Raw genomic sequence first — 27946 nt, 5'->3', positions numbered from 1 at the left:
TCGACCTACACACCAAGGTGTCTAGGTCTTGGGAGAACCCATATCTTTCTGCTGAATGCCTCGATAGCTACTTCTGGCCTGTTCGGCGCCGCGGTAGGCACGGTAGTCGACAGGTTTTAGGAGTCCAAAACACAGTTGGCGGCGTTTTAGCAGTACAGTCCTCCACCGGGTTGCTCCTTCTGTTCCCACTGGGTGCCACAAGAGTTCTTCAGAGTGCAGCCTCCCCTCCTGCGGGTGTGTCCCTCCATTCCGGCCCGAAAGATCGCTGCGGATGTAGACACTGCTCCAGCTGCTCTGGGAGGGTCAGAGAGTTCCCCTAAGAGATTTACTGGCAGCTTGGGAAGGCCTGCCAGATGTATCTTGGTGGGTCCTGCGCACAATAGAGAAGGGCTACTCAATTCAGTTTGTATCCCCCCCAGCCCGGTTCAACGGGTTGTGTCCTACCATGGTGGGACACAAGCAGGCTCTGGTCCTGGAACTGTAAGTGTACACCCTACTAAGGAAAGGGGCCATCGAGATGGTTCCTCCCTTAGTCAAAGAGTCAAGCTACTACAGCCAGTACTTTGTTGTTCTGAAAAAGGATGGTGGCATGCGCCCGATCCTAGATCTATGTTCTTTGAACTGCTATAACTATATATCAACTATATCAACGATTGGTTTCAGGCGGTCTGGCATCAAGATGTTGTTCTCGCCCACATAAAGGAATTGGTATTAGGACAAAACGCAAAGAAGAGTGTGCTTTCTAAGGTACAGAGAACCACCTTCTTGGGCATAGTGCGGACTTAACCATGTTGCGGGCACAATGCGGGCACTCCTGTCGGGACGGAGTGATCCGCACTGCAGCCAAGAGAGTAAAATTAGGCCAGTTACTGACTGTGAGGCAGTTCCAGAGGTTGCTCGGTCTCATGGCAGCAGCAACCAGTGTGATCTCACTTGGCCTTCTCCATTTGAGACCCCTCCAGTGGTGGCTTAGAGGCAGAGGGTTTCTGCCGAAAGGGCAATCCGTTCCGTACTTTTAAGGTCTCACAGCGAGCCCTGCAGGCTTTAGAAGTATGGAGAGAACCTACCTTCCTGTCTCAAGGCCCCATCCTGGAAACTCCTTGTCATCGCGTAATGCTAACGACAGACGCATCCCTCACAGTGTGGGTCGGTGGGACAAGTCACATCTTTCATGGCACATTAACTGCCTGGAGATAATGGCCATGTTCTTGGCACTGGAACACATCCACCGAGACCTAGGAGGTCGCCACGTGTTGGTCCGAATGGACACCATGTCGGTGGTCTCATACATCAACTGCCAGGGGGATCTCCAGTCTCGCCCCCTGTACAGGCTGGCGTGGCAGATCCTCCTTTTGTCCCAGGGGAAACTTCTCTCATTAAGAGCAGTTTACATCCCGGGTCGGTTGAACTGGAGAGCAGACACCCTTTCAAGGCCAAGGGCCGAGGCCTGGGGAATGGAGGCTCCACCCCAAGGTTTTAGAGGTAGTAGAGACCATTTTCCATTCCTAAATGGCATCTGTTCACCACGTGGTGTGAGCACCACCAGTTGGACCCAGTTAACTGCCCGGTTGGTTCAGCTCTGGAGTTCCTGCAGGAACAGTTTGCCGCAGGGTTGGCTCCATCAACCCTGAAGGTTTACGTGTCTGCTATCGCGGCTTATTGTACCCCGCCAGCATGGCAGTTGCTGGGGAAACACCCCCTCGTGACGTTTCCTACGCAGCACCCAGATGCTGGCGGCTTTATCTGGAACTGTAACCCCCCCATAAAACTTGACTCAATTCAAGCACTGAGCAAAACTATATATAGACTCAGAGTACTATTTCAAGCTCTCATTGAATTTAAATGGCTTAAAAATAAATTTTATAATCTTATATATGGGTTGACTCGGAAGGAAATACTAGCTAAATTCGACTATTTCCACTTGCTAAGATGTCATACTTTTGCAGCGTAACATTGTAAGGAATAATTGATTAAGAAAATAATATAGTTTCAATTTCATCATCTCCAGTGCAAATCTAAAGAGGAAAACCGTAGACAACAAGCAAGTCTTGGCTGATCAACTGAACATGGCATAAAAAAGACATTGTGTGCATTTTATTTCTGGCTGGACTATACCTTGCAGGTTGATAAATGTGTTTAACTGAGATCTTGACTACTATTCTAGTACTCTGATAAGCAGTAGAATATAAAATATACACAGTCTATGAGGGAAATGGTAATTCTGAGAGATTCAGTCATTTTTAATGTCAACACACACACACACACACACACACATGCACACGTACACTGTGTGCTGTGGATTTCTTGCCTGTCTCTCCCTATCTAATCACAGTCCACTAGCTAGTCCATTAAAATTCTTTAGTCTAATCTAAGAAGAATGCATTTGTGTGATGTGTGGACAACCACTGTTCAGGCAAACAGGGTCTTTCAGTCTTTCTGTCACATGTATGGTACCTGCAGTGTGTGTGTGTGTGTGTGTGTGTGTGTGTGTGTGTGTCAAATCAAGTCAAGTCAAGAGAAAATAAGTAAGGTTTACCTCAGCCAGCAGGAACAACGCTGCAAATGAAATAACTTGATATAATTGCCAGCTGTTCTTTTCATTAATTTGAGCAACAGTGCTTAGAATAAAATATGCACAATATGACAGTAGACTGTCAAAATTAGATGGCAACGTAAACAACAGTTAGTTATCCAGCTAACTAGCGAATATAGGCATTATCCCATTCATGATCCTTATAGCTAGCAATCCTCAAGCTGTATTATTAGGTATAAAAAAATAGAGTGCCAAGCTTACATTGAGGTAACAGTCATATAACAATTGTGTGTGTGTGTGTGTGTGTGTGTGTGTGTGTGTGTGTGTGTGTGTGTGTGTAACAACCTATTTCTATTTATTTATCTGGCAAATTAATACATTGATGCAACTGATGGATAGACATTAGTTTTTATAGGAATTGAATTACTGATTTTGAAAAAATTACTATTTTAACAATGTTATTATCTACTGCAAATAAAATTATTTTTCAACACAAACTACACCAAAACTTATGTTTTACGAATTCAAACTAGGGTTTCTACTAGAGTAAAACAGAAGGCTGTAAGGGCAGGAAGCATGAAATGCTTATTAGTTGCTGCAGCTATTTTGAGTCTGGGAATTTTTTTAATGACTGAATGTGAAGAGACAAAGTAGATTCACTGTATTTTTTATTATAATTATATTTAAAAACATCTAGTTTACACATAATTTCCAATAATGTTGTTTCTTTTATTGGTCAATTGGTGTTTACCAGAACTTACCAGTAATAGCATTGAGGCCCCAGAGCAAAACTAAACAAAATAAAATATAGATTTGTACACTAAACATATTTCAATTGATTAAATGCTTTCAAAAATACTTTACTGATTGAATATTTGATTTTCCCTTTAACCCATTCAACAAAGTGCCCGAAGAAGCTGCAGAGAACGCAGCCATCAGTGCAGGTGCTGTTTGAAGTCTCAAGAGGTTTCTACACAGCATTCCTTTCTTTCTTTCTGAGGAGACCAGTGGATTACTTCAGCTCTGGTGGGAATTTAGAGACAGTTGTATTTCTTTTTCTCAAGTGTCCAGGAGCAACAGCCTGCTGTGTTTTAAATGCAGCTGGTGTTCTCTTTTAGTTTTAATTGTTCTAGACTACAATTTGTGTACATTTGTGAAATATGGAATAAGGAAAACACTCAAAGTAATTTTTTATGGGTTTATAATATATTTTTAAATCAATTTTTCACATTCTTTTTTCTATTTTTATTTTAGACATGTTATTAAAATAGACAAAAAATAGTACAAAAGAATACATGTTAAACAAACTCCAGAAACATATAACAAAGTTCACATATATAGGACAGACAAAATAACGAAATACCATCAGTTATCAGTTAAAGAGTAATGCCACTTTCCGATCAGACACCGGTCCGAAACACCGATCCGATATAATGTATATTATATTGTGGAATATTAGGCAATTTATTATGGCCTGGTATCACACTACAGGCATCATGAAGAAACCTTTTTTTTCCCTTTTTTTAAAACTTGTTCAAACATAAAGTATCATGCAGATTCAAGGCAGTGGCAATGCTTGCGATAAATAACATAAAAAAAATATCCCAAACTTTTTAACATCCTATAAAGCACCAAGAGGAAATGAACTACACCAAGAGTAAGAAGGGCATTGGGTATTAAAGAAGTAACTGGCAACTCCAAATATAATTCTATCAACGGCAAGCTTTACTGTGTTAAGTACAAACACTGTGTAAAAATGACACTAACTTAGACTGTATCATTTTAAGCGTAATACAGTTGTACAGTGAATATAATTTAGTGTAACCATGATGACATTATCTGTTGGATACTAAATTAATGTTAGCTACACAAAGCTATATTCTAAAGCCACTGATTTGTCCCAAACATGGTCCCAAAACATAACAATATATTATTTAACTGATTATCACCACATGTCGTAAAACATTTTCTATTTTTCTCTAGGATATTGTTCCTAGAGGAGGTAATAATCTACAGTAGATTTGGAGAATCTTACAGCATGACAATCGTATAGTTCCCGAAAAATGGAAATAAAGAATTAAATGCTTCATGGTGCATTTGTGAACATTCACAGATACAAAACAACTTCTTCACAAAAATAAAAAAGAACAATTAGTGTATTACAAGTATAATTCAGCATTCAATTTTTACAGTATATATTTGACATAAGAACTCTGTAGTATGTGAAGTATAATATATATAATATGATGTACAATATTGTTGCCTATATTGCAGCTTTTACCAAAACATCTACAGGAAAACACAAGGCCTGTCTTTTTTTTTCTTTTTTTTTTATACACTAATCCATGTAAACATGTTCCAGGCATAGGGTGATCAAGAGAAAAAGATCAAAGAGAAACCCCAAAAAGACCAGTTATGTGTGTTTGTGTGTGTGTGTGTGTGTGTGTGTGTGTGTGTGTGTGTGTGTGTTTGTTGCCTGAAGTGTAATTGTTACAGTTAAAAGGTTCATGAGCTTTAGACAAACAGCAGTCAGTACAGTCATTAAACATCTTTCCATGCACAAAATTACTCAGATGTTCTTGATGCCATCACAGCAGCCACTCATCCACTTTGCATGGTATCCTCCTCAGGTGAAAGACAAACGCCAGAACACCATGCCCAGTGTGTAGTCATTCACCTTTCACACTTTCATCTTGTTTTTGAGCATTTTTAACATTTACATACTGTGCATTTCAGTGGCACATGGCAGGCGTAATGTAATGTGGGAATACACAATAGTGGATGCAAGTGCAGGATATGCACACTTATGAAATACTGGCAAACTAAGGAATGCAAATTAGCAGAAACTAGGAATTAGGAAATTAGTGAACTAGGAAAAAAACAAGGAAGGGAAGGAGAAAACAAAATGAGAAAACAAAACAAGCTCAAAATCCAGGAAAGATGAACCATAGACTATGAAACTTGGCCTGAGAATTGCTTAGTATGTGTGTAAGAACAAACATGGGTGTGAGAACAGCAGTGAACAAAAACACACATAAAGACATTAACCAATGACAGGGGTGGAGACATTATGTAAATGTAAACAAATACATACACACGTAACTATGAACACACAGAATGCAATGCGGAAGTGTGAAGGGATGCGATCCGAATGGAACAAGGTGGGATCTCTGACAAAAAGTACATGGCAGAGAATGTTTAGTTGTGTCCAATGCAGGCCATAGTCTTTTACAACCTACAAAATAAAAAAAACAATAAAAATTAATCGTAATGACTAAAAATTCCACAGTTCTGGGAGTACTAGTAAATGTATTGGTACAATTGGAAGTAAACATGATATTATTGTACATTTGCAATGCAACTACAATTTGTGCAGATTTTGGCTAATGTGTAACTGTACAAAATGTCTCAAACTGATTTTTTTTTCATTCCTACACCGCCTGCATGAAAATCTCCTTTTAAACAGAAACTCAGAGAAGCCGTACTTGAGTTGGTTCCGATGACAGATTCAAGTGCGATATGTTTAAATGGGGCAAAGATGAACACTTCCAACATGTCTGAAAAATCTTCTGATATCTCAACATTTATTGGAGAGCACATGCTTTGCTTGTTCTGACTTAATATTAAAGTGTAAGTAGGACAGATAAAAGTAGGGCCCATTCATGTTTTAAGGCAATCAGGCCAATATACATTTGTGTGACAAGCTCTTAACCCTGGTAGTTACATGTATGCAGAAAAGAATATAATCCTAAAAAACTACAAAGATTAATGAACAGAAAATCTTCCTGGTTCTACAGGTTAATAGAGATCCTGAATGTCTAAATAATTTTTCAGGTTCCTGAAAAGGTTGCTGCAGATTATCAAACTATTACAATATTTCACAATAACAGCGTATGGCTAAAAAAAAGGAACAACTCACTTTAGTTTTTCCAGTCTGTAGTCTCTATGCTGTTGTAGAGCCTTAAGTTTTTCCTGTCCAGAGATCCCTGGTTTGTTTCCAGTCAATTCCAGCTCTCTGAGGTGTGATGGGTTCAGTTTGAGAGCCGAGGCCAGAGCAATGCAACCACTTTCAGTGACAGAACAGTAGGACAAACTAGAAAAATACAGATTTGATTACAACTGGCACGAAAGAGTCTAATCATCTACAGTATAAATTAAGGTTTTTTTTAAGATAAATTACAAATTCTTTTTCAAAATGCACCTAATTTAAATCACTAGTTGTAAAGATGTTTTAATTGACATCTATAGTCAGCCAAGATACACTATATTTTCAAAAGTATTGGGTCACCTGACCTTTCCTGCTATATGTGTTTCTTTTCCACAAAGAACTGTTTACCGCAAAGTTGGAGGCACTCAATTGTATAGGACGTCTTTAGGATATAGGATGTATAGGATGTGCTATAATAAAATTTTGCATTCACTTAATCTTGGAAACCCAAACCTGTGCCAGCATAGCAATGCCCCTGTGTAAAAAGTGAGCTCCTTGAAGATCTGGTTTACATGCTTTGGAGAGAAAGATCTTGAGTGGCCTGCTATAGAGCGCTGATCTCATCACTACTGAACACCTTTGGGATGAATTGAAACTCTGACTGCACCCCAGGTCTCCTCACCTACATCAGTACCTGCCTTTCGTAATACTCTTGTGGATGATGAACACAAATATCCATAAGCAAACTCCAGAATCTACTCAGAAGAGTGGAGGTAATTATAAGAGCAAATTGAGACTAAATATGGAATGCAATGCTCAAAAATCACATACCATACTTATGACCAGGTGACCAAATACTTTTGGAAATATAGTGTATTTTTGTTTCCAATTTTGCTTTATTGGTTTTGAGATGGAGGTACAAGGCTAATAAACATTCGACCATCATTCTGCATCCTGTCAACTGCATTATGCTAAAATAATCTCTTAAAAACTAATGTATGGTTTGTGACACTATATAAAAATATGCACGTATATAATCAAACATTGGATACATATATCACCACAGAAAAGTGACCTGAAATTGCTGGATTAAATATTTAGCACTTAGCATTTTTTTTTTAGCAATTGTTTAAACAGACAGTGATCATAAACTTCCATTACATGTTAACCAGTAGCTCCACTTCAATACTATAGAACTCAATTATTGACATAAAAGAAGATTGTAATGGCTGCTTGACTAGATTTGATGTATTAGGAACCATTGTGCCTTATCTATTTGTTTGATATTTCAATTATATCCATTTATTTAAATGATCATAGAAATGAAATTAAATAATGTTCACCTTAGCTTCTCAAGCATACAGAAGTGCTCTCTTAGAAAATTAGAGATGCACTCTACTCCTTTGTCAGTTATTGGATTCCTGTTCAGACTTAGCTCCCTCAGGTGAGAAGGGTTTGCATTTAGAGCATTAGACAGTACCCGCAGCCAGCACTGGTGATGCCACAGTCTGCTAAGCTGTATGTGGGCACAAGAAGATACAGTATGTGATACGTTAGCACATGGGTCCTTTTTAGATTTTTAACACTTTAACACATGACTCTAACACACAGGATATCAGAGTTTTTTACTTATGTAATGCATTTCTGAGACACAAATACGAAATTACACATATTAAGTCCTGAAGGTAAACATTTATTCTGAATATTACAATTTGGTAAAAAATGTTTTAGACAAATCCACTACCTTAGAACCTTCACTTTACAGGAAGGATTCTTCAGGAATGCTGAGAGACATCGTATTCCATTGGGCTTGAGCATATTTTTACTCAAATCCAACTCAATCAGGCTGGAGTTATTCTTCAGCCCTGCAGCCAGGTTTGCACAGCTTTGACTGTTTATTTGACAGCTATAAAGCCTGTTGACATATTGTAGGTTTTGTCATAAATAAAATCAGTTTGTGTAAATAAAATACTTGATGAATGTCCGTTTAAAAGTATGATCTAGCACTCACTTTAATGTCTCTAGCCTACAGTGAGGATTTTGCAGAGCGTTAGAGAGGTGAGATGTTCCTGCTTCATGCAGGGGATTGAAGCTCAGATCAAGATGTCTCAGGTGTGAAGGGTTGGAATCAAGAGCTGAAAAAAGGGATATCCAGTCTTCTGCTTGAATTTGACAATCAGACAACCTGTAATAAAACAAAAATAAATTAAGACTATAGACAAAGGAGCATAAAGCCATTTTTTCTGTTCTAGTATAAAAAATGCAGTTTTTTACATCACAATAAAGGCACCATCTACAGCGCAATGTACGGCACAATGTAATATTGATTAAAAATGTATAACTATTATAATTATTTGTTCAAAACATGATGAGCTTACTCCAAAATTTCCAGTTTACAGTGTGGACACTGAAGACCTTCAGAAATAATTTGTATCCCAGACTGATGCAAAACATTACCACTGAGTTTCAGTTCCCTCAGGCACGAAGACTTCGAGCTAAGGGCTGAAGCCAGAGCTTGAAAGCCTTTATTTACAAGGTTACAGTTTCTGACCCTGGAAGACAAAGCAGGAGACAAAGCTAGTACAAAAAAATATATATTTTTTGAAAATTATTAGAATCAAATTTCATGGCACAAAATCTTACTCAGCTGTTCTGGACGCCATCACAACAGGCAGCATTCTATGAAGGCATTCATCAGTTTTGTCCATGCTGTATTTTCTCAGGTCAAAGACATCTAGTGCATTTCCTGAGGTCAGCAACACAAACACCAGAGCAGCCCACTGTGAAGGGGAAAGCTTTGTCTTGGCAAGAAGCCTGGATTTCTGTAAGTTTTGTATCTCCTCCTCTAAAGAAAAATCATTGAGTTCATTTAGGCAATGAAACAGGTTGATAAACTTTTCTGGATTAAGGTTCATCCTGAGCCGGATCTTGATGTATTCAATTGTGTCTTGAACACTTTGGGAACCGCACGGTGATATCTGTGGCAACAGCTCTTGCAGAAGAGTCTGGTTACTTTCCAGAGAGATGCCAAGAAGAAAGCGGAGAAACAGGTCAAACTCCCCACTTTTACATTGCAAGGTTTTGTCCACAGCACTCTTGTGAAGGTCGGTTAGGGATGGACACGGAAAGGAAATAGCGCACCTTGTCGGACTCCACTGCGTAAGCACAGTTTTGTTCCCGTTGCTGAAGGTAACGTGCACATACAAAGCTGCAAGGTGTTCTTGGATGCTTAAATGTACAAAGCAGTAGACGTTTCCTTTATTATAGAGAAGTTCAGAGTCCTTTTTGATGATTCGTGTGCAAACCCCAGAGTGTAGGACTGCATCCCTCACATTGATGCTGCACTCCTTCAGGTCTTCCTCGTAGAAAATCAAATTTCCTTTTATCAACTGCTTGAAAGCAAGCTCTCCTAATTTAACAATCATCTCTATTTCATCACGCTGCTGAGTCTCATTATATTTTTTCTTTCGAATGCAAGTCTGAATTATGAGAAAATGTGTGTACATCTGAGTCAGTGTTTTAGGAATTGCTTTACCTTCTGCTTCTTTTAACATCTTCTCTAAAACAGTTGCTGAAATCCAACAAAACACTGGTATATGGCACATAATATAAAGGCTCCTTGACAACTTTAAATGATTGATGACATCATTGGCCAGGGTTTCATCTCTGATGTACTTCCTTAAGTACTCTTCCTTTTGAGGGTCATTAAATCCTCGGATCTCAGTGACCTGACTTATCCATTCATAAGGAATTTGACTAGCTGCTGCTGGTCTAGTGGTTATCCAAATGAGTGCAGCAGGAAGGAGATTCCCCTTGATGAGGTTGGTCAGTAAAACATCAATTGAGGTAGGTATATTTGCCTCACTTACAATCATACTGTTATGAAAATCCTGCAAAAAACGATGTTCATCCAGACCATCAAAAATAAACACAATGTTGTGGTTGGTTACATTTGTAAACTTTATTTCTTTCAGCTCTGGAAAGAAATAGTGAACCAAATCATCCAGACTGAAGTGTTGGTTCTTCACCAAGTTAAGCTCCCTAAAGGGAAGTGGGAATATGAAGTGGACATCCTGATTTGCGGTGCCTTCGGCCCAGTCCAGAATGAATTTCTGCACAGAGACTGTTTTTCCAATGCCTGCAACTCCCTTTGTCATTACAGTCCTAATTACTCTATGTTCTTGTATAGGTTTGAAGATGTCATTGCATTTAATTGGCTTGTCGTCTGCTAACTGGTAAAGTCTTGATGCTGTCTCAATCTGTCTCACCTCATGTTCATTATTTACTTCTCCACTTCCTCCTTCTGTAATGTAAAGCTCTGTGTAGATCTCAGAGAGTAGTGTTGAATGTCCATACCTTTGTAGTCCATCAGGTAACTGCTGGAATCGATTCTTTAGACTGGATTTTAATTTCATGCATATTTCTTTGTCAGGAAATTTGGAGCACCTATAATATGACCAAATAGAAATAATAATAATAAAAAATCCTTAATAATTTTAAAATAATCTTTAAAAATAACCATATCTGAGTGCTGATGTGTGTCATGTTTCTTCTTGGATCTTCTTGAATAGACATTGGTAGTGTTCAAATAATGATGTGTTCTCTGTGTATCTGTAACAACTTTAATGGAACTAAATTGTTTGTATTTACAAATGTTATCATTTATCTTCTTCTGCTGGTGTTTTTTAGGTGTGACGCATCTTTAAAAGCTTTGTACATGTGTGTAAGCCTTGAATATCTTAGTCTTACCTGGGCAGTTGAGATGTTTCACTTTGCAACTTTGGTGGTGGTTCCATTGAATTATCATCATTTATTGACAGACAGCTTATTTTTATGCTGTGAAAATAAAACCTTAAAATATTATATTTGAATGTATCACAGATGGTCACATTTCTAATCTGTCTGTCTGTCTGTCTGTCTGTCTGTCTGTCTGTCTGTCTGTCTGTCTGTCTGTCTATCTATCTATCTATCTATCTATCTATCTATCTATCTATCTATCTATCTATCTACTCTCATAAGCAAGTATTTAACTGTCAAAATAAAATGCTCATAATTAAATATTTAAATATCAGCAGAATTTTATCTTTCCAAAAAGTTATATCCATTCTTGATCTGGATATTTGGTATATCTATGGTGTTAATATCACTAACAAATAAGGTGTGATTATAATAGTAAGTTTATATTGAAAAGTTTTGAAGTGTGTATATTTCATAAAAAATCAGGAACAACATTAAATTTTGCTTGAGCTGTTTACTATATTCCAGATCTCAGGATCTAGCCACATGTGCAAATTGTGTAAATCAGTATAGGCTATGAACCTAACTCTTCTGCTATTAAAATTGTCCTTATAGTCTTACCTGCTCGATAATTCTTCATGAAACTTCAGTGGAGGATTCATTGAATTGTCACTTTTCATTGACACACAGCTTGATAAAGTAGAAGTCGGTTGTACCCTGTAAAACAAGGTTGATATAAGAGAGAGAAACTGCTCAATTTGCTTAATTTCTCAAAAAAAAAAAAAAATAAATAGGAACAATAAGTTACACTTAAAACAAATATTATTTGCTGTATTATTTAATGTGTTCAGAGGGAGATAAAGAGAGCAATAGATTACATTAAAATATTAATATTGACATAAATATTAAACAACATCAATGAAATATCTTCTTCTTCTTCTTTCGGCTTCTTCCATTAGGGGTCGCCGAAACAGCAGATCATCTGTCTCCATACCCCCCCCTGTCCTCTACATCTGCCTATTTCAACCCAACTACCTGCATGTCTTCCTTTAACAAAAATAACTTTAACGTCCTACATGCGCTGTCTCTCTAATAAAGTGATCTCTACATTCAGAACAATTTCTCTCTCTCTCTCTCTCTCTCTCTCTCTCTCTCTCTCTCTCTGTTTAAAAGACAATTAAAACCATTATTTATATATATATATATATATATATATATATATATATATATATATATATATATATATATATATATATGTGTTTATATGTAAATATCTATATGTATATGTAAATATACATAAATATGCACACACCCACACACACACATATATATATTGTCTTTCACACATAGACCCAGTTTTGACCAATTTTTTTGGTTGAGATATGAGGTGATAAATAAGACATTCTATTATAATGATCAGTTCAGAAGGTTGACATTTTATCAAAATGTGATAAACTTTCATTTGAAGTTTTGCTGAAGCTGGTTGCTTTATAAAAGATCCGGTTTATGTAGCCCAATTTGAAAATTACATGCAGAACCGTACAGGCTGTGAACCTAGCGCTTGTCCTAATAGAACATCTTATAGTCTTACCTGGGAATGCTTGATGATTCTTCCTGCAACTTTATTGGAGGATGGTCCATTGAATAGTCACTTTTCATTGACACACAGCTCGATAAAGTTGAAGTCGGTGGTGAGCTGTAAAAGAGAATAATAATAGATATGATATTTCCACCATTATATTACACAGCTTGCTCCATTACTCTAATGCACTTAAACAATGGGTTAAAATTTACAAATATACAAATACAAATATAATTAGCTGCATTGGGCATATTTGAATCATTTACTGACCAGTGGTTATTCCATTCATGTTTTAAAATAGAGGCTGATCGATAGTGGATTTTACCAATACCAATAACTAGAGTGGATCGTACTTAGCGGTAACCGACCAGTTGATAGTTTTCGAATGGATGCTGGATAAGAAAACAAACACTCCATGTAAAAAAGTGCTGAACTTAATTTTTTTTTTTTTTAAACCTTGAAACATGAAAATATGCAAATTAATAGAAATATGAATCAATTTAAAAACAATTTAATTAAAATATTAATTAATTAATATTTATATGAAAATTAAATAATAAATATAATGTGCTCTTTATGCAGTGTGCAGTCTCGCATGTAAAAACAAACAGCACGTGGCTTTAGTGATTTGCCTCTAGAGGCTGCTCTTGTAATGACAGCGGGCCATCTCAACCGATCCAGCAATTAAAGCAAGCCGGAAAAACTATCATTATGGACTTTTGCCAATAGCCGATGGTTACAGGAACAACTATCAGTGCCGAATAGTCAGCAAAACCGATTAATCAGTCGACCTTTATTTTAAAATAAATCAACATCAATTATTTTGATTCGATATAAAAATAATCTTTAGAAGTTGGTGGCTCTTAACATTGGAACACAGTAATATATAGGTATATTTAATATATTACATGGTTAATATGTGTAGTTGATATTTAACCAAACATCAGCTGATAGGAATGTTTATTAACTGTTAATATCTTTCATTCAGGACAGTCTCTACAGGGGTCTACACGTTGAAACACTGTTGATTCAACACAATCTCATGGCATTTCGTTACTACTGATTCATGTTCATGGACACAAATCGACAAAAGAACAACGGTTAATGCTGACTGAAATGCCAAAGGTAAACTTTTTTCCCAATTTTTATCAGAGAATAAGGCAGGGTTATGGTTAGGGTAAGGGATATACTGTATTAAATGTGTGTTTCTAATTAACGCAGTCTCCTTAATTAACCGGGAGAATATATTTACTGTATTTTGACTGGAAGGAACCACTGACGATGGTTTATAATACTGAATATAAAGTAATAAAAACAAGGATATATTCTCCTGTTTAAATGTTGAGTAATAGTGCTTGAAGATTAAATAATCAATAACAAATGAGAAAAAACAATACAGCATCTGTGGTATTCAGGGGCAGAAAGTAAACTTTGGCGGAGGCACCAAAAATCTTCCCACTGAAATACATTACATAGAACGTCGGCATCTGTGACACAAAAAGAGGAAATTCGTGTCTATTAACACAAATAAATAGATTACATTTCGTGATTATATCCCAAAATGCCGTGAGACTGGGCTGAATGATTACAGATTGCTGAGTCTATAGAAAATCAAATAATAAAAATGTTATAAAAAAAAAGTCAGCTTACTTTTGAGAATCTGGAGCAGAGTAACTCATGTTTTTTGAAGTTCCATATCTGTTTTTCCGTGGTTTTCTTGGTTGATTCTTGGTTTGATTCCTATTCCTTTGAAGAAAAGTGTCAAAATAGAGTTGCTAAAAACACCAGCCATGATAATAAATAATCTTATTTATTATTATATTAATCACACCCACATCTTTCTACATCATTTTCATTTAGTCCTGTTCTACTTGACTTTTCTTCAAATATCTTTGACATGCTATTGCACTCTTATGGCAAGTCTAATAGAAACTCACCTTCACAGGGACAATCTCCTTAGGTGCAAGCTGATTCTTTTATATGTAGGCTGATCTGATCTACCACAGCCCTATATGCAGTACTCTGGCAGAATCGCCATTTTCATTACTGTAGGACTATTTTAAAGAGCCTATAAACTTTACCATCACTGATAAGAACGCTGGTGTTGAGCAAAACAAGAACACTTTGATCCCTGCCAGATCATTCTTTGACTTAAATGTGTGCACTTTAACTTACTGTATTTGCCAGAATTAAAATAAGATGAAAATGATTCAGGTGCTACGCCCTTAACAATCAACTTTCAACCTATTTGGAGATTTTGGACTGATTTTTCAAAATGCACTCTGCCACCTTCATCAAAAAACAGATTTCAGGGAATATCCCCAGAGGAATAATAGTCAAACCATGAAGTAGAGTTGATTTGATGAAGATAAAGTAAATGGATGTAAATTCTACGCTATAGCATTCACAATCAGATATTGGAATAACAAACGTGAGAATATCATAAAAAGCCAAGTGATGGAAAATATGCTTCTAAAACATCTAAAACATAACTGAAAAATGTATTGGATTGATTCAGACCTCTTACCTGTGCCAAGAAGATTTGTTAAAAGAATCTGGTAGGTCCATTGACCAGTCACTTTTGCCAGATGCACTGCTGGATGCCAATGTATGTGATCTCTCCTGCTGGATCGTCCTGAATGAACATTTATTGTGTCAAAATACTCTCTGTTGCCTGTGCATGTTTATTTGTGTTTTTTAACCTTAGCTTTCAGGAATTTAGCAGAAACATAGCAGTCTATAGTAAATAAAAAAATATTTCAAAAGAATCAGCTTACCTTTCAGAGTCATGAGCGAAGTCATTCATGCTCATAAATAATTGTTTCTTTGGTTTTCGTGGGAGCTTGGTTCGATTGCTATTTATTTTGGCAAAAGTGTCAAAACCGAGTTGTTAAAAACAGCAGCCTTTGTAATAAATGAACTCATTTATTATCATATTACAGTTTTTCTCAGTTGCTTTGGAGCATTTCTCGAATCATCCTTAAGATTAGCAAATCAGTAAATGCATTCTCAAAACAATGTGTACAAACAGCACAATACATTGGATTTCTTGCAAAAGCCTGTTTTCTGCTCAAAATCATTAGTACTTCACTCAAAAGTAAGTATTTGTGTCAATGAACATATCATTACCATCAAAATAACAAGTCCTTTTATCATTGTTTATGAACAAGAGAGTCAGGAAGAGACTGGACAGGATTCACACATTTTTATTTTTTTTTACTAGTGGACTGACTAAAAAATTACAATATAATGTTATTGTGATAAAAATAAAAAAAACACAAATTAAGATTTCAAAAGGTAAACATAGGAAACACTTCTTAGGCAGAACTGCGCATGCCGCACTATACAGTGTAATCTGTCTCTAACCCCTGGCGTCCCGGTCTGTCAGGCCACAGATTTTCATCCACATCACAACAGATATCATCCCTTGCAATACCATTGTGAGGCCATGATTGACTACATGGTCCACAATAGTGGCTCTAATTTCATCTGAAATGTGTCTATGTCTCTGGCCTCTTCTTCCTCTTCCTCTATTTTGCCTCCTTAACCTTCCAGCATGCATCCTTATTCTTGGCTCTCGACCATGTTCGTTTCCTAGTTGTACATCCATTTTCAACAATTGTAAATCTGTGTTTTGCTCTTTTTATATACACTTGCCAATTACAGTAAAGGTTCACGAGATTCAGCCTTGACCTATTTTAGAGAACTAGTTGATTATTATCTGAAAGTGAACACGCCCCTTCATTAATGACATTCAAGGTTCATCTGCACAATTCATCAATTCAAGACACATTTACCAAAAAAGTTTAAAAGAACTGTGAAGAAGAGCTTGACAAATTTTGACAACTGGTTTTACCATTTTGCATTTAATGACTTATGCAACGAACTGGTGCCTAAATGTTTTGGAGGTGAAGACCATTTAGGTGAAACTAGTACAAAAGCATTCGCAATTTGATCAAAGCAACAAGAAATGTTCGTATGATGAGCACAAATGACTCAATGATGTGGAGGTTGAACAAGTAGTTTTGAGAATTTCATTTCTGAGCTGAGAAACGCTCCAAAGTGACTGAGAAAAACTGTAATCAAACACCTTTTTTACATTATTGTCATTTACTGAATTTTATTCTTGACTTTTTTTCTGAATATGAGTAATATAAGCAGTCTTGTCTAATGGTGAATTACCTTAACAGGGACTTATTACTATATTGCAAATCTAAAGAGCACATAAACTTTACTCTTACTGATGACAACAAAAATGCCAACTGAAACAACAAAATTGAGTAAACAATGCTGGAAAAGCCTAAATGAATATGAGGATGAAAATAATGCCCATCAAATGATATGACCTTCACAATCACCAGATTGCAAACATCTGTGGAATTTTTTTTTTTAGAAACCACTACACTGCCATTATCAAAATAACCGGAGAGGGAATATTATTTGGAAGGATGGTATTCCGTCCCTATAGTACTTGTTTTTTATTTCATACCCTATAGGGACTTGTAGAATCAGTGTAAAGGTTAATACAAGCTCAATTATATAAATTGATGGATATTCTATGCTGTAGCATGCTGAGTTAGTTATTGAAATGACATGCAAGGTAATTTTATTTAAAAATAATATACACCCAAGGGATAACATGCCTCTTAAAACATAATTAACAAATGTACTTAAGACCTGTTACCTGTGCCGAGAAGATTTGTTCAACGAGTCTGGAAGGTCCATAGACCAGTCACTTTTGACAGATGCACAGCTGGGTGTTGATGTTTGTGATCTCTCCTGTTGGATTGTCCAGAATGAGGATGGATAATGCCTGTGTAGATTATCAGTTTTAATGAATCTAACGTGTTGTTTATTTTTACATGACTGATGGACACACTGCATATTGTACTTCACAGATTATGATCATGAATCATATGTTCTGGGGGGTTTTTGGTGTCATTTTCATAAATGCATCTTTAACTGTATATTTACATGCATATATTTATATTTAATGTTTTGTCTGTCTGTCTGTCTGTCTGTCTGTATCTCATAGTCTGTCTGTCTCTGTCTGTCAGACAGTCTGTCTGTCTGTCTGTCTGTTTGTTTGTCCCCTGCATTTAAACAGGGACAAACCTGTCAATTCCCAATTCTCTACTGCCTTAATAGCTTAGGTTAAACATTATTTCAGTATGATCCAGAGCGGTTTGGTTCCAGAAATACCTATTGTAAATGGCTTCTTTTTGTTTGAGAGTAAGGCATTTATTTAAGTTATTTTTTTATTGTTTCCCAATAGTGGACACATTCCTGACCTAGTTGTTTTATTAAGCCAACATACCTTAGAAAGTAAACATGTTATATTATAATGATCAGTTCAGCATGTTTACATTTCTATATAAATTGCTATATAAAAGATCTAATTTATCCATATATATATTGCACATTGCACAACTCATAATAATAGAACTAAAAAAAATCAATAAACTAATAAATAAACCAATAGAACCCAAGACTTACCTGGGAATGCTTGATGATTGTTCCTGAAACTTTAGTGGAGGCTCCATTGAATTGTTACTTTTCATCGACATGCAGCCAGAATCAGGTGAAGATGGTTGTAACCTAAATATTATATTTGAATGTACATGCATCATACATTTCTACAGTTTTAAACAGTCTGTCTATCTATCTACCTATTGATCAATAAGTAAGTATTTAACTTTAAAAATAAAATTCTATTAAATAGATATTTAAATATCAGCAGTATTTGATCAACTTTTAGTTCTATTAAGAACTAATATTTATTAATTTTCATTTATTTCCAGAAGGTAGATGCAAAAGGTGTGTAAACTTGCAAAAGGTGTGTACATTTCTTTAAAAATTTATTTAACCCATCCCCTTTAGGAACAATTTGAAGTTTCGCTTGAGCTGGTTCCTATATTTCAGATTGCAGAATTCCCCAAGATCCAGATGAATGTGCAAATTTGTGCAAATCAGTGTAGGCTATGAACCTTACTCCTGTCCAAATAAAACATCTTATAGTCTTACCTGGGAAAGCTTGATGACTCTCTCTGGAACTTCAGTGGAGGGTTCATTGAACGGGCACTTTTCATAGACACACAGCTCCATACAGGTGAAGTCGGTTGTACGCTGTAAAAGAAGATTGATATAACATCATATGAAACTTCTCAGCTGGCTCAATGTCTCTAATAAATGAATAAATAGGAACATTTAATGTTAAATACAAACCCAATACCAAAAAAGTTGGAACACTGTGTAAAATGTAAATAAAAATACAATGCAATAATTTGCAAATTCATAAATTTGTTTTTTATTCACTATAGAACATACGAATTTCTGAATAATGTTTCAGAATAATGTTCTTCAACATAAAAATCCAAAACAATACATAATATTGTGAAAAAGTTGCACAAGGGACAAGGGCGATAATCAATATTGCAAACCCGTGATCTTCCTCCAGCGGCACTGCATTTAAAACAGTCATGATCCTGTAATGGAAATAACTGCATGGGCTCATTAACACCTCCAGAAATCATTGTCTGTAAACACAGTTTGCCGTGTCATCCACAAATGCAGATTAAATCTCTATCATGCAAAAAAGAAGGCATGAATTAACATGATCCAGAAACACCACCATCCTTTCTGGGTCAAAGCTCATTTAAAAACAGGTTTAAAAACTGTTCTGTGTGTCAGACAAATTAAAAAAAAAATTTAACCATGGGCACCACGTCCTCTGGACTAAAGAGGAGTGGACCAATCTGAGTTAATATTAGTGCTCAGTTCAGAAAGCTGCATCTCTGATGGTATGGGAGTGGATTAAGTGCCTGTGGAATTGACAGCGTGCACATTTGGAAAGGCTCCATCAATGCTGACCGGTGTATATATAGGTTTTAGAGCAACAAATAGTTCCATCCAGATGTATATGAACAGAAGACAAATGTAACACATTGGTAAACACTGCCCTGTCCCAACTTTTTTAAATCCTGTTGCAGCCATCAATTTTAAAATGGACCTAAATTTAAGTTTATAAATTCTTTTTATTTTTATATATATATATATATATATATATATATATATATATATATATATATATATATATATATATATATAAATATAATATGGACTTGTGAGAGTTGCTAAATCATTGCATTCTGTTTTTAATTACAAATTTTATATATATTATATATTATAGACTATATATTTCTTATAGTCTTACCTGGGAATGCTTGATGATTCTTTCTGAAACTTCAGTGGAGGGTTCATTGAATGGTCACTTTTCATTGACACACAGCTCCATACAGGTGAAGTCGGTGGTATGCTGTAAAAGAGCATTAATATAAGACATAATATCAAGCTACTTAATTTGCTCAATTTCTCTAAATAATAATTAATAGAAACAATGAGTTACACTTAACATTAATAAATATTATTTTCTGTATTATTGTGTGTGCAGAGGGTCCTGCAGGCTGAAACAGAGGTTGAGGTCAAAGGAGAATAACCAGATTGGTCTGAGCTGAGAGCAGTTTATGGTAAATCAAATAATAAATATTCAAGAGATAAATAACAATAAGTCAACTTACTTTTGAGAGTCATGAGAAGAGTAACTTATGTTTTCTAAAATGCCAGATAAATTGATATCCTTTGGCACTCTTGTCTGACGGTGATTTACCTTAGCAAGGACCTATTACTGCAGGATTATTCTAAAGAGCACATAAACTTTACTCCTAATAATAACAATACAGGTGTCAAATGAAACAAGAAAATTCAGTGCCTGTCCTAAACTGTAACATTGCCTAACTGTCACAAAGTTAAATGTGTGTGATGTCTCCTGTTGGATTAGTCTGAATGAACATGAGGATAAAAATGATGCATATCATATGCTATGACTTTCACAATCACCAAATCTCAAAACATTTGTACAGCTATTAATGATTTTGGACTCATTTTCAGAAAACTCTGCACCATCATCATCACAGTAATAAGACAGAAAATATTATTTGTAAGAATGGGATTCTATCCCTATAGTACAGTGGCAAAGACTTGTAGAATCAATGTAACGGCTAATAAAAGATAGATTATATAAACTGGTGTAAGCTACAGAACCTTCAATAAGTTAAGGAAAAAACAAGCTAGATAATATCTAAAAAAAAAATGATATTGCTTTAAAACACAAGTAAAACATTTATTTCAGTCATCTTACCTTGCTGAGAAGATGTGCTTATCATATTTATTGTTTTTATTTGTTTATTTCGATGATTTATTAGTTGTCTATCTATCTCTCATTTCGTACTGTATATGTTCTCTAGCTAGCTATGGGGATGAGCTGACAAACAAATAGCATATCTTATATTATCGTGATCAGTTCAGCATGCTTATTTTAATCAAAATTGATTTAAGCCAGTCTCCTCATTACTGAACTTGAGCTGCTTGAGCTGTTATATATCTGAAGATCCTACAAAATCCAGACTCATTGCATATCACAAGCCTACTCGTGTAAAAAAGTGTTGGCTATGAAAAAACTCTAAATCTTTTCCTAATAGAACATCTAACCTGGAAATGCTTGATGATTCTTCCTGAAACTTTAGTGGAGGATCCATTGAATTGTTACTTTTCATTGACACACAGGTTGATACAGGTGATGTCGGTTGTACGCTGTAAAAGAAGATTGATATAACATTATATGAAACTACTCAACTGGCTCAATGTCTCTAATAAATGAATAAATTGGAACATTTAATGTTAACAAATACAAACCCAATTCCCAAAAAGTTGGAACACTGTGTAAAATGTAAATAAAAATACAATGCAATGATTTGCAAATTCATAAACTCATATTTTATTCACTATAGAACATAGAAAACATATTAAATGTTTAAACTGAGGAAATGTAAAATAAGATCATTTTGAATTTGATGGCTGCAACAAAGAAAAGTGGAACGGGTCAACAAAAGTAAGATGATTGGGTATAAATGTCTTACATTGGAAAGGCTCTATCAATGCTGACCGGTGTATATATAGGTTTTAGAGCAACAAATGCTTCCATCCATATGTACAGTGAGGAAAATAAGTATTTGAACACCCTGCTATTTTGCAAGTTCTCCCACTTAGAAATCATGGAGGGGTCTGAAATTGTCATCGTAGGTGCATGTCCACTGTGAGAGACATAATCTAAAAAAAAAATCCAGAAATCACAATATATGATTTTTAAACTATTTATTTGTATGATACAGCTGCAAATAAGTATTTGAACACCTGTCTATCAGCTACAATTCTGACCCTCAAAGACCTGTTAGTCTGCCTTTAAAATATCCACCTCCACTACATTTATTATCCTAAATTAGATGCACCTGTTTGAGGTCGTTTGGTGTATAAAAACACCTGTCCACCCCATACAATCAGTAAGAATCCAACTACTAACATGGCCAAGACCAAAGAGCTGTCCAAAGACACTAGAGACAAAATTGTACACCTCCACAAGGCTGGAAAGGGCTATGGGGAAATTGCCAAGCAGCTTGGTGAAAAAAGGTCCACTGTTGGAGCAATCATTAGAAAATGGAAGAAGCTAAACATGACTGTCAACCTCGGACTGGGGCTCCATGCAAGATCTCACCTCGTGGGGTCTCAATGATCCTAAGGAAGGTGAGAAATCAGCCCAGAACTACACGGGAGGAGCTGGTCAATGACCTGAAAAGAGCTGGGACCACCGTTTCCAAGGTTACTGTTGGTAATACACTAAGACGTCATGGTTTGAAATCATGCATGACACGGAAGGTTCCCCTGCTTAAACCAGCACATGTCCAGGCACGTCTTAAGTTTGCCAATGACCATTTGGATGATCCAGAGGAGTCATGGGAGAAAGTCATGTGGTCAGATGAGACCAAAATAGAACTTTTGGGTCATGATTCCACTAAACGTGTTTGGAGGAAGAAGAATGATGAGTACCATCACAAGAACACCATCCCTACTGTGAAGCATGGGGGTGGTAGCATCATGCTTTGGGGGTGTTTTTCTGCACATGGGACAGGGCGACTGCACTGTATTAAGGAAAGGATGACTGGGGCCATATATTGCGAGATTTTGGGGAACAACCTCCTTCCCTCAGTTAGAGCATTGAAGATGGGTCGAGGCTGGGTCCTCCAACATGACAATGACCCGAAGCACACAGCCAGGATAACCAAGGAGTGGCTCTGTAAGAAGCATATCAAGGTTCTGGCGTGGCCTAGCCAGTCTCCAGACCTAAACCCAATAGAGAATCTTTGAAGGGAGTTTAAACTACGTGTTTCTCAGCGACAGGCCAGAAACCTGACTGATCTAGAGAAGATCTGTGTGGAGGTGGGCCAATATCCCTCCTGCAGTGTGTGCAAACCTGGTGAAAATCTACAGGAAACGTTTGACCTCTGTAATTGCAAACAAAGGCTACTGTACCAAATATTAACATTGACTTTCTCAGGTGTTCAAATACTTATTTGCAGCTGTATCATACAAATAAATAGTTAAAAAATCATACATTGTGATTTCTGGATTTTTTTTTTTTAGATTATGTCTCTTACAGTGGACATGCACCTACGATGACAATTTTAGACCCCTCCATGATGTCTAAGTGGGAGAACTTGCAAAATAGCAGGATGTTCAAATACTTATTTTCCTCACTGTATATGAACAGAAGACAAATGTAACATTACATTTGCCACAACATAAACACTGCCCTGTCCCAACTTTTTTGAGTCCTGTTGCAGCCATCAATTTTAAAATGAACCTAATTTAGGTTTATACATTTGGTTTGTTTTTTGCTTTACTTTCAATATTATATGAACTTGTGAGATTTGCTTAATCATTGCATTCTGTTTTTAATTTAAAAAATGTATTTACAAAAATAAAATGTATTTATGTTTTATTTACAACTCTTGGCTAATACAATATATTATAGTCTTACCTGGGAATGCTTGATGATTCTTTCTGAAACTTCAGTGGAGGGTTCATTGAATGGTCACTTTTCATTGACACACAGCTCCATACAGGTGAAGTCGGTGGCATGCTGTAAAAGAGCATTAATATAAGACATAATATGAAGCTACTTAATTTGCTCAATTTATCTAATTAATAATTAATAGAAACAATGAGTTACACTTTACATTAATAAATATTATTTTCTGTATTATTGTGTGTGCAGAGGATCCTGCAGGCTGAAACAGAGGTTGAGGTCAAAGGAGAATAACCAGATTGGTCTGAGCTGAGAGCAGTCTATGAAAATAACTCTTGTCCTAATAGAACATCTAACCTGGGAATGCTTGATGATTCTTCCTGAAACTTTAGTGGAGGATCCATTGAATTGTTACTTTTCATTGACACACAGCTCGATACAGGTGATGTCGGTTGTACACTGTAATAGAAGATTGATACAACATTATATCAATCTTTTACACAACTACTCAACTGGCTCAATGTCTCTAATAAATGAATAAATAAGAACATTTAATGTTAACGAATACAAACCCAATTCCCAAAAAGTTGGAACACTGTGTAAAATGTAAATAAAAATACAATGCAATGATTTGCAAATTCATAAACTCATATTTTATTCACTATAGAACATAGAAAACATATCAACTGTTTAAACTGAGGAAATGTAAAATAAGATCATTTTGAATTTGATGGCTGCAAAAAAGAAAATTGTGACGGGTCAACAAAAGTAAGATGATTGGGTATAAATGTGTTACATTGGAAAGGCTCCATCAATGCTGACCGGTGTATATATAGGTTTTAAAGCAACAAATGCTTCCATCCAGATGTATATAAACAGAAGACAAATGTAACACATTGGTAAACACTGCCCTGTCCCAACTTTTTTGAGTCCTGTTGCAGCCATCAATTTAAAAATAAACCTAAATTTAAGTTTTTACATTTGGTTTGTTTTTTGCTTTATTTTGAATATTATATGAACTTGTGAGATTTGCTAAATCATTGCATTCTGTTTTTAATTAAAAAAATGTATTTACAAAAATAAAATGTATTTATGTTTTATTTACAACTCTTAGCTAATACATTATCTTATACTCTTACCTGGGAATGCTTGATGATTCTTTCTGAAACTTCAGTGGAGGGTTCATTGAATGGTCACTTTTCATTGACACACAGCTCCATACAGGTGAAGTCGGTTGCATGCTGTAAAAAAACATATTGTATGAAACTATGCGATTGGTTTCATTTTTTAAATAAACATTATCAAAACTTTACATAAGTTCACAAACATACACAAAAATATAATAGATGTATTGCTAACAATGCAACTAAGACTGGTGGCTACTAATGGCTGAGTTGATTAGAGGTAACCCAATTCATGTTTGCACAAAATAATACAGAAGAACTAAATACGTCGTGTGCAGATGGTCCTGCAGGCTAAAACATCTTGTTGATTAGACAGTTAAGGGGAACATTAGGCAATCATAGGCACAGACTCATTGAAACTGAAAAGATTTTTCCAATCTCTTATCTGAGGCTGTGCATCTGTATGTGAGTCTACATGGCTAGGTATATTGAGCATAAGTGTTTTGGATAAAATCACCCATCAGATGGGCATAATGTTGCATGTTTGACAAAGAATAAAAAGACTAAGTTCCTTCAAAGGATAAAAGCCCACCCTCTGTGTTGATGCTCTTATTTATCCTGAAGGGATCCTGGTCTTTCTATGATCAGTGGTGTTGATGGTTCCCTTTAACAAAACATGTCCTGTCTAGACTTCATGAAATTATCTTTTCATATTTTCCCCAAAACAATAAAAAGACATTGATTTATTTTCAGAATGACAAAAGTACAAAGAAAATAATTAAAAAAATAATAATAATAATAATTACCAAAATAAAAACAAATACATTTCACAAGAGTATTGCATTTTAAAGGAAATGTAAAATTTGTTGATTCGATGATAAAAAAATAAAAGACTTACTTCTCACACAGAGGATCAGCTTGGTGTTTAGAAGCTAACGTTTCATACTCTGCCAGCCCACTCTTGGGCACTTCTAAAGGTGGGCTCTTATTCATAGCAGCCATTCTTTGTAGTGAAACTTTCTGTGTACTGACCATAATACAGTTTGACGTCATAACAATACAGCTGAAAGATAACATCAGCACTTTGAATTCAGATATATTTTCTTGCTTCAAGTATAATCAATATCATTAAATTCCTCCAAAATGCCAAGGATTAATATGGAATGCAATCCATTAGAGTAAACAGAAGCCTATAAAACATTTAGCATGCTAAAGACATTAACAATGCATACATATATATGTATGTATATGTCTAGTTCTTTTTTGTGCTAAATATAAGGACATTATTTGCAAAAAGCCCCCGTTGCTCACATTTACTCCTTGATTTCTCACTTGAAGTAATCATCTTTTTTTCCCCTGCTTTTTTATAAAGACTTCTGCTGGCTCCATTGCTCTAACATCCGGGTTATATCTGTTTCGTTTTCTCTCTTGGCTCCACCTAGTCTCTATGTGACTCCACTCTGTCTGTAACCCTTTAACTCCTTCTGTCTCAATCTGTTCACAGTGCAAACCACCAGTTTTTCTCCAAACATTACTCAGATCCTGGTAGAATAAATTCAATATAAAGTTTTGTGTCTGCATGCTCTAAAATTGTTCAAGTAGCCAAGTAGCTCAAGATATACTCACAAACACAGGAATGCTTTCTTTAGAAATATCCAGTGTTTTTACAATCTTCTAAACAAGAAAGTGGTAGAGCAGGGGAAAAAAAGGTGTGGCGAATGAAAGATATCAGCAGCTAAAGGTACACAGTCAAATAAAAACTGCTGACGTTTCAATATTTATTGAAAGAATGTACAACGCTTGATTTGAAGATAGCTGGAAAGAGATTGCCGTCCCACAAATGATACAAATGACATTAAGAAAATAGCAGTCAGAAGTCATGTGCATTGTAAAGCTGCTTATTCTCCCCTGTTGTGTTTTAATTCCACTAATGAGATGGAAGTTGCAGTGGATTTATCAAGTATGGACATATTTATATACAAAATATTATTCATTATTATTATTATTTCTTTCTTTCTTTTTTTTTTTTTTTTTTACAATCTTAATGTTTTTCACTGGTAATATTGTAATTTTTTTATTTCTTAGGACCGCAGTGACCCTGACATGAATTTTGTGTATGTGAGACCCTTGTTGACTATTCCATCTTTGGATGGACTGATATGAAGAAGCTTAATTTTTGTTTTTACATCTTAATGTCACTGCTGGATTAAGTGGATTCCACATGCAAGGTGTAATTACCGTGTAGGCCAACCACAACAATCGATTTTAATGCCCGTTGGAAATGTTTTTAAATGACTCAAGAATTATAATAGAGAGATGCACAATTTTTTGGAGTAGTGTTATAATAGAGGTGGTGGAAATCATGGTCCACTAAGCCAGTCGAAGATTTCTACATTGCTGTGCTGATGGAAGGCCATAGTGTATGATTTATATCCAACCTAAACTCTCATGGAAAACTACCACCCCAAAAGGTTTCAACAAAAAAATTCAATCTGTCAAAAGAACTTGCCTTTTATTACAAGTAAAAGTGGTGAATTCATGAGATATCAGTGATCTTGTCCACTTTTGTTCTCCAGACCTGCATGATGCATCATGATGCCCTGATATAGTTTACATCAATTGAAAACGATACACGATAAATACACCAAAAATACACGATAGCCATATTTCCATGTAAATTCTATATATATTAAGGTTACAAGTGTACCACCCAAGCAACAAAAAACTTACCAATTGGTACTTTTCTAGCTCACTGCTTCATTTGTATGATGCACAGAGTTTCCCTGCTATGAAATATTGTCTCATAAGCACTGTTTTAATGTAACACATTCTAAATATGCTATGTTTCAATTAACTGTACAAATGTATACCACAATTTCGGTACAAAAGTACACTAATGTAATAACATCTATCTATCTATCTATCTATCTATCTATCTATCTATCTATCTATCTATCTATCTATCTATCTATCTATCTATCTATCTATCTATCTATCTATCTATCTATCTATCTATCTATCTATCTATCTATCTATCTATCTATCCTCTTTATAGAGACTACGAAGTATTTTCTATCTCAACACTTTTGTCCTAATAGAACATCTAACCTGGGAATGCTTGATG

At 35.7% G+C, this 27946-nt stretch overlaps 1 protein-coding gene across 9 annotated transcripts; it reads right to left on the bottom strand.

The window, feature by feature from the left end:
- Positions 1-3717: 3717 nt before the first annotated feature.
- LOC124394394 (NLR family CARD domain-containing protein 3-like) lies at positions 3718-27946 on the bottom strand. Of its 9 annotated transcripts, none has more exons than XM_046862556.1 (23): positions 26134-26236; positions 25721-25885; positions 24838-24939; positions 24056-24157; positions 23711-23812; positions 21328-21429; positions 19994-20095; positions 18805-18906; positions 18277-18378; positions 17465-17593; positions 15558-15635; positions 15308-15415; positions 14431-14526; positions 12790-12894; positions 11820-11915; positions 11211-11297; positions 9105-10907; positions 8840-9013; positions 8473-8646; positions 8206-8376; positions 7805-7977; positions 6453-6626; positions 3718-5768 (listed from the first exon to the last, which is right to left on the bottom strand). In XM_046862556.1, exons 2-21 carry the CDS (start codon positions 25873-25875, stop codon positions 7923-7925), a joined length of 3945 nt encoding a protein of 1314 aa, XP_046718512.1. In that variant the 5' UTR covers positions 25876-25885; positions 26134-26236; the 3' UTR covers positions 3718-5768; positions 6453-6626; positions 7805-7922. The 9 variants fall into 9 exon arrangements, with proteins under 9 accessions (XP_046718512.1, XP_046718513.1, XP_046718514.1 ...); XM_046862557.1 differs by having other exon boundaries at positions 25721-25849; XM_046862558.1 differs by lacking the exon at positions 15558-15635.

This window comes from Silurus meridionalis, chromosome 12 (genome assembly GCF_014805685.1).
Source record: "Silurus meridionalis isolate SWU-2019-XX chromosome 12, ASM1480568v1, whole genome shotgun sequence".
Classification (NCBI taxonomy): Eukaryota; Metazoa; Chordata; class Actinopteri; order Siluriformes; family Siluridae; genus Silurus; species Silurus meridionalis.
Note: the sequence above shows the minus strand (reverse complement) of the source record. Positions and strands in the feature narration are given on the sequence as shown.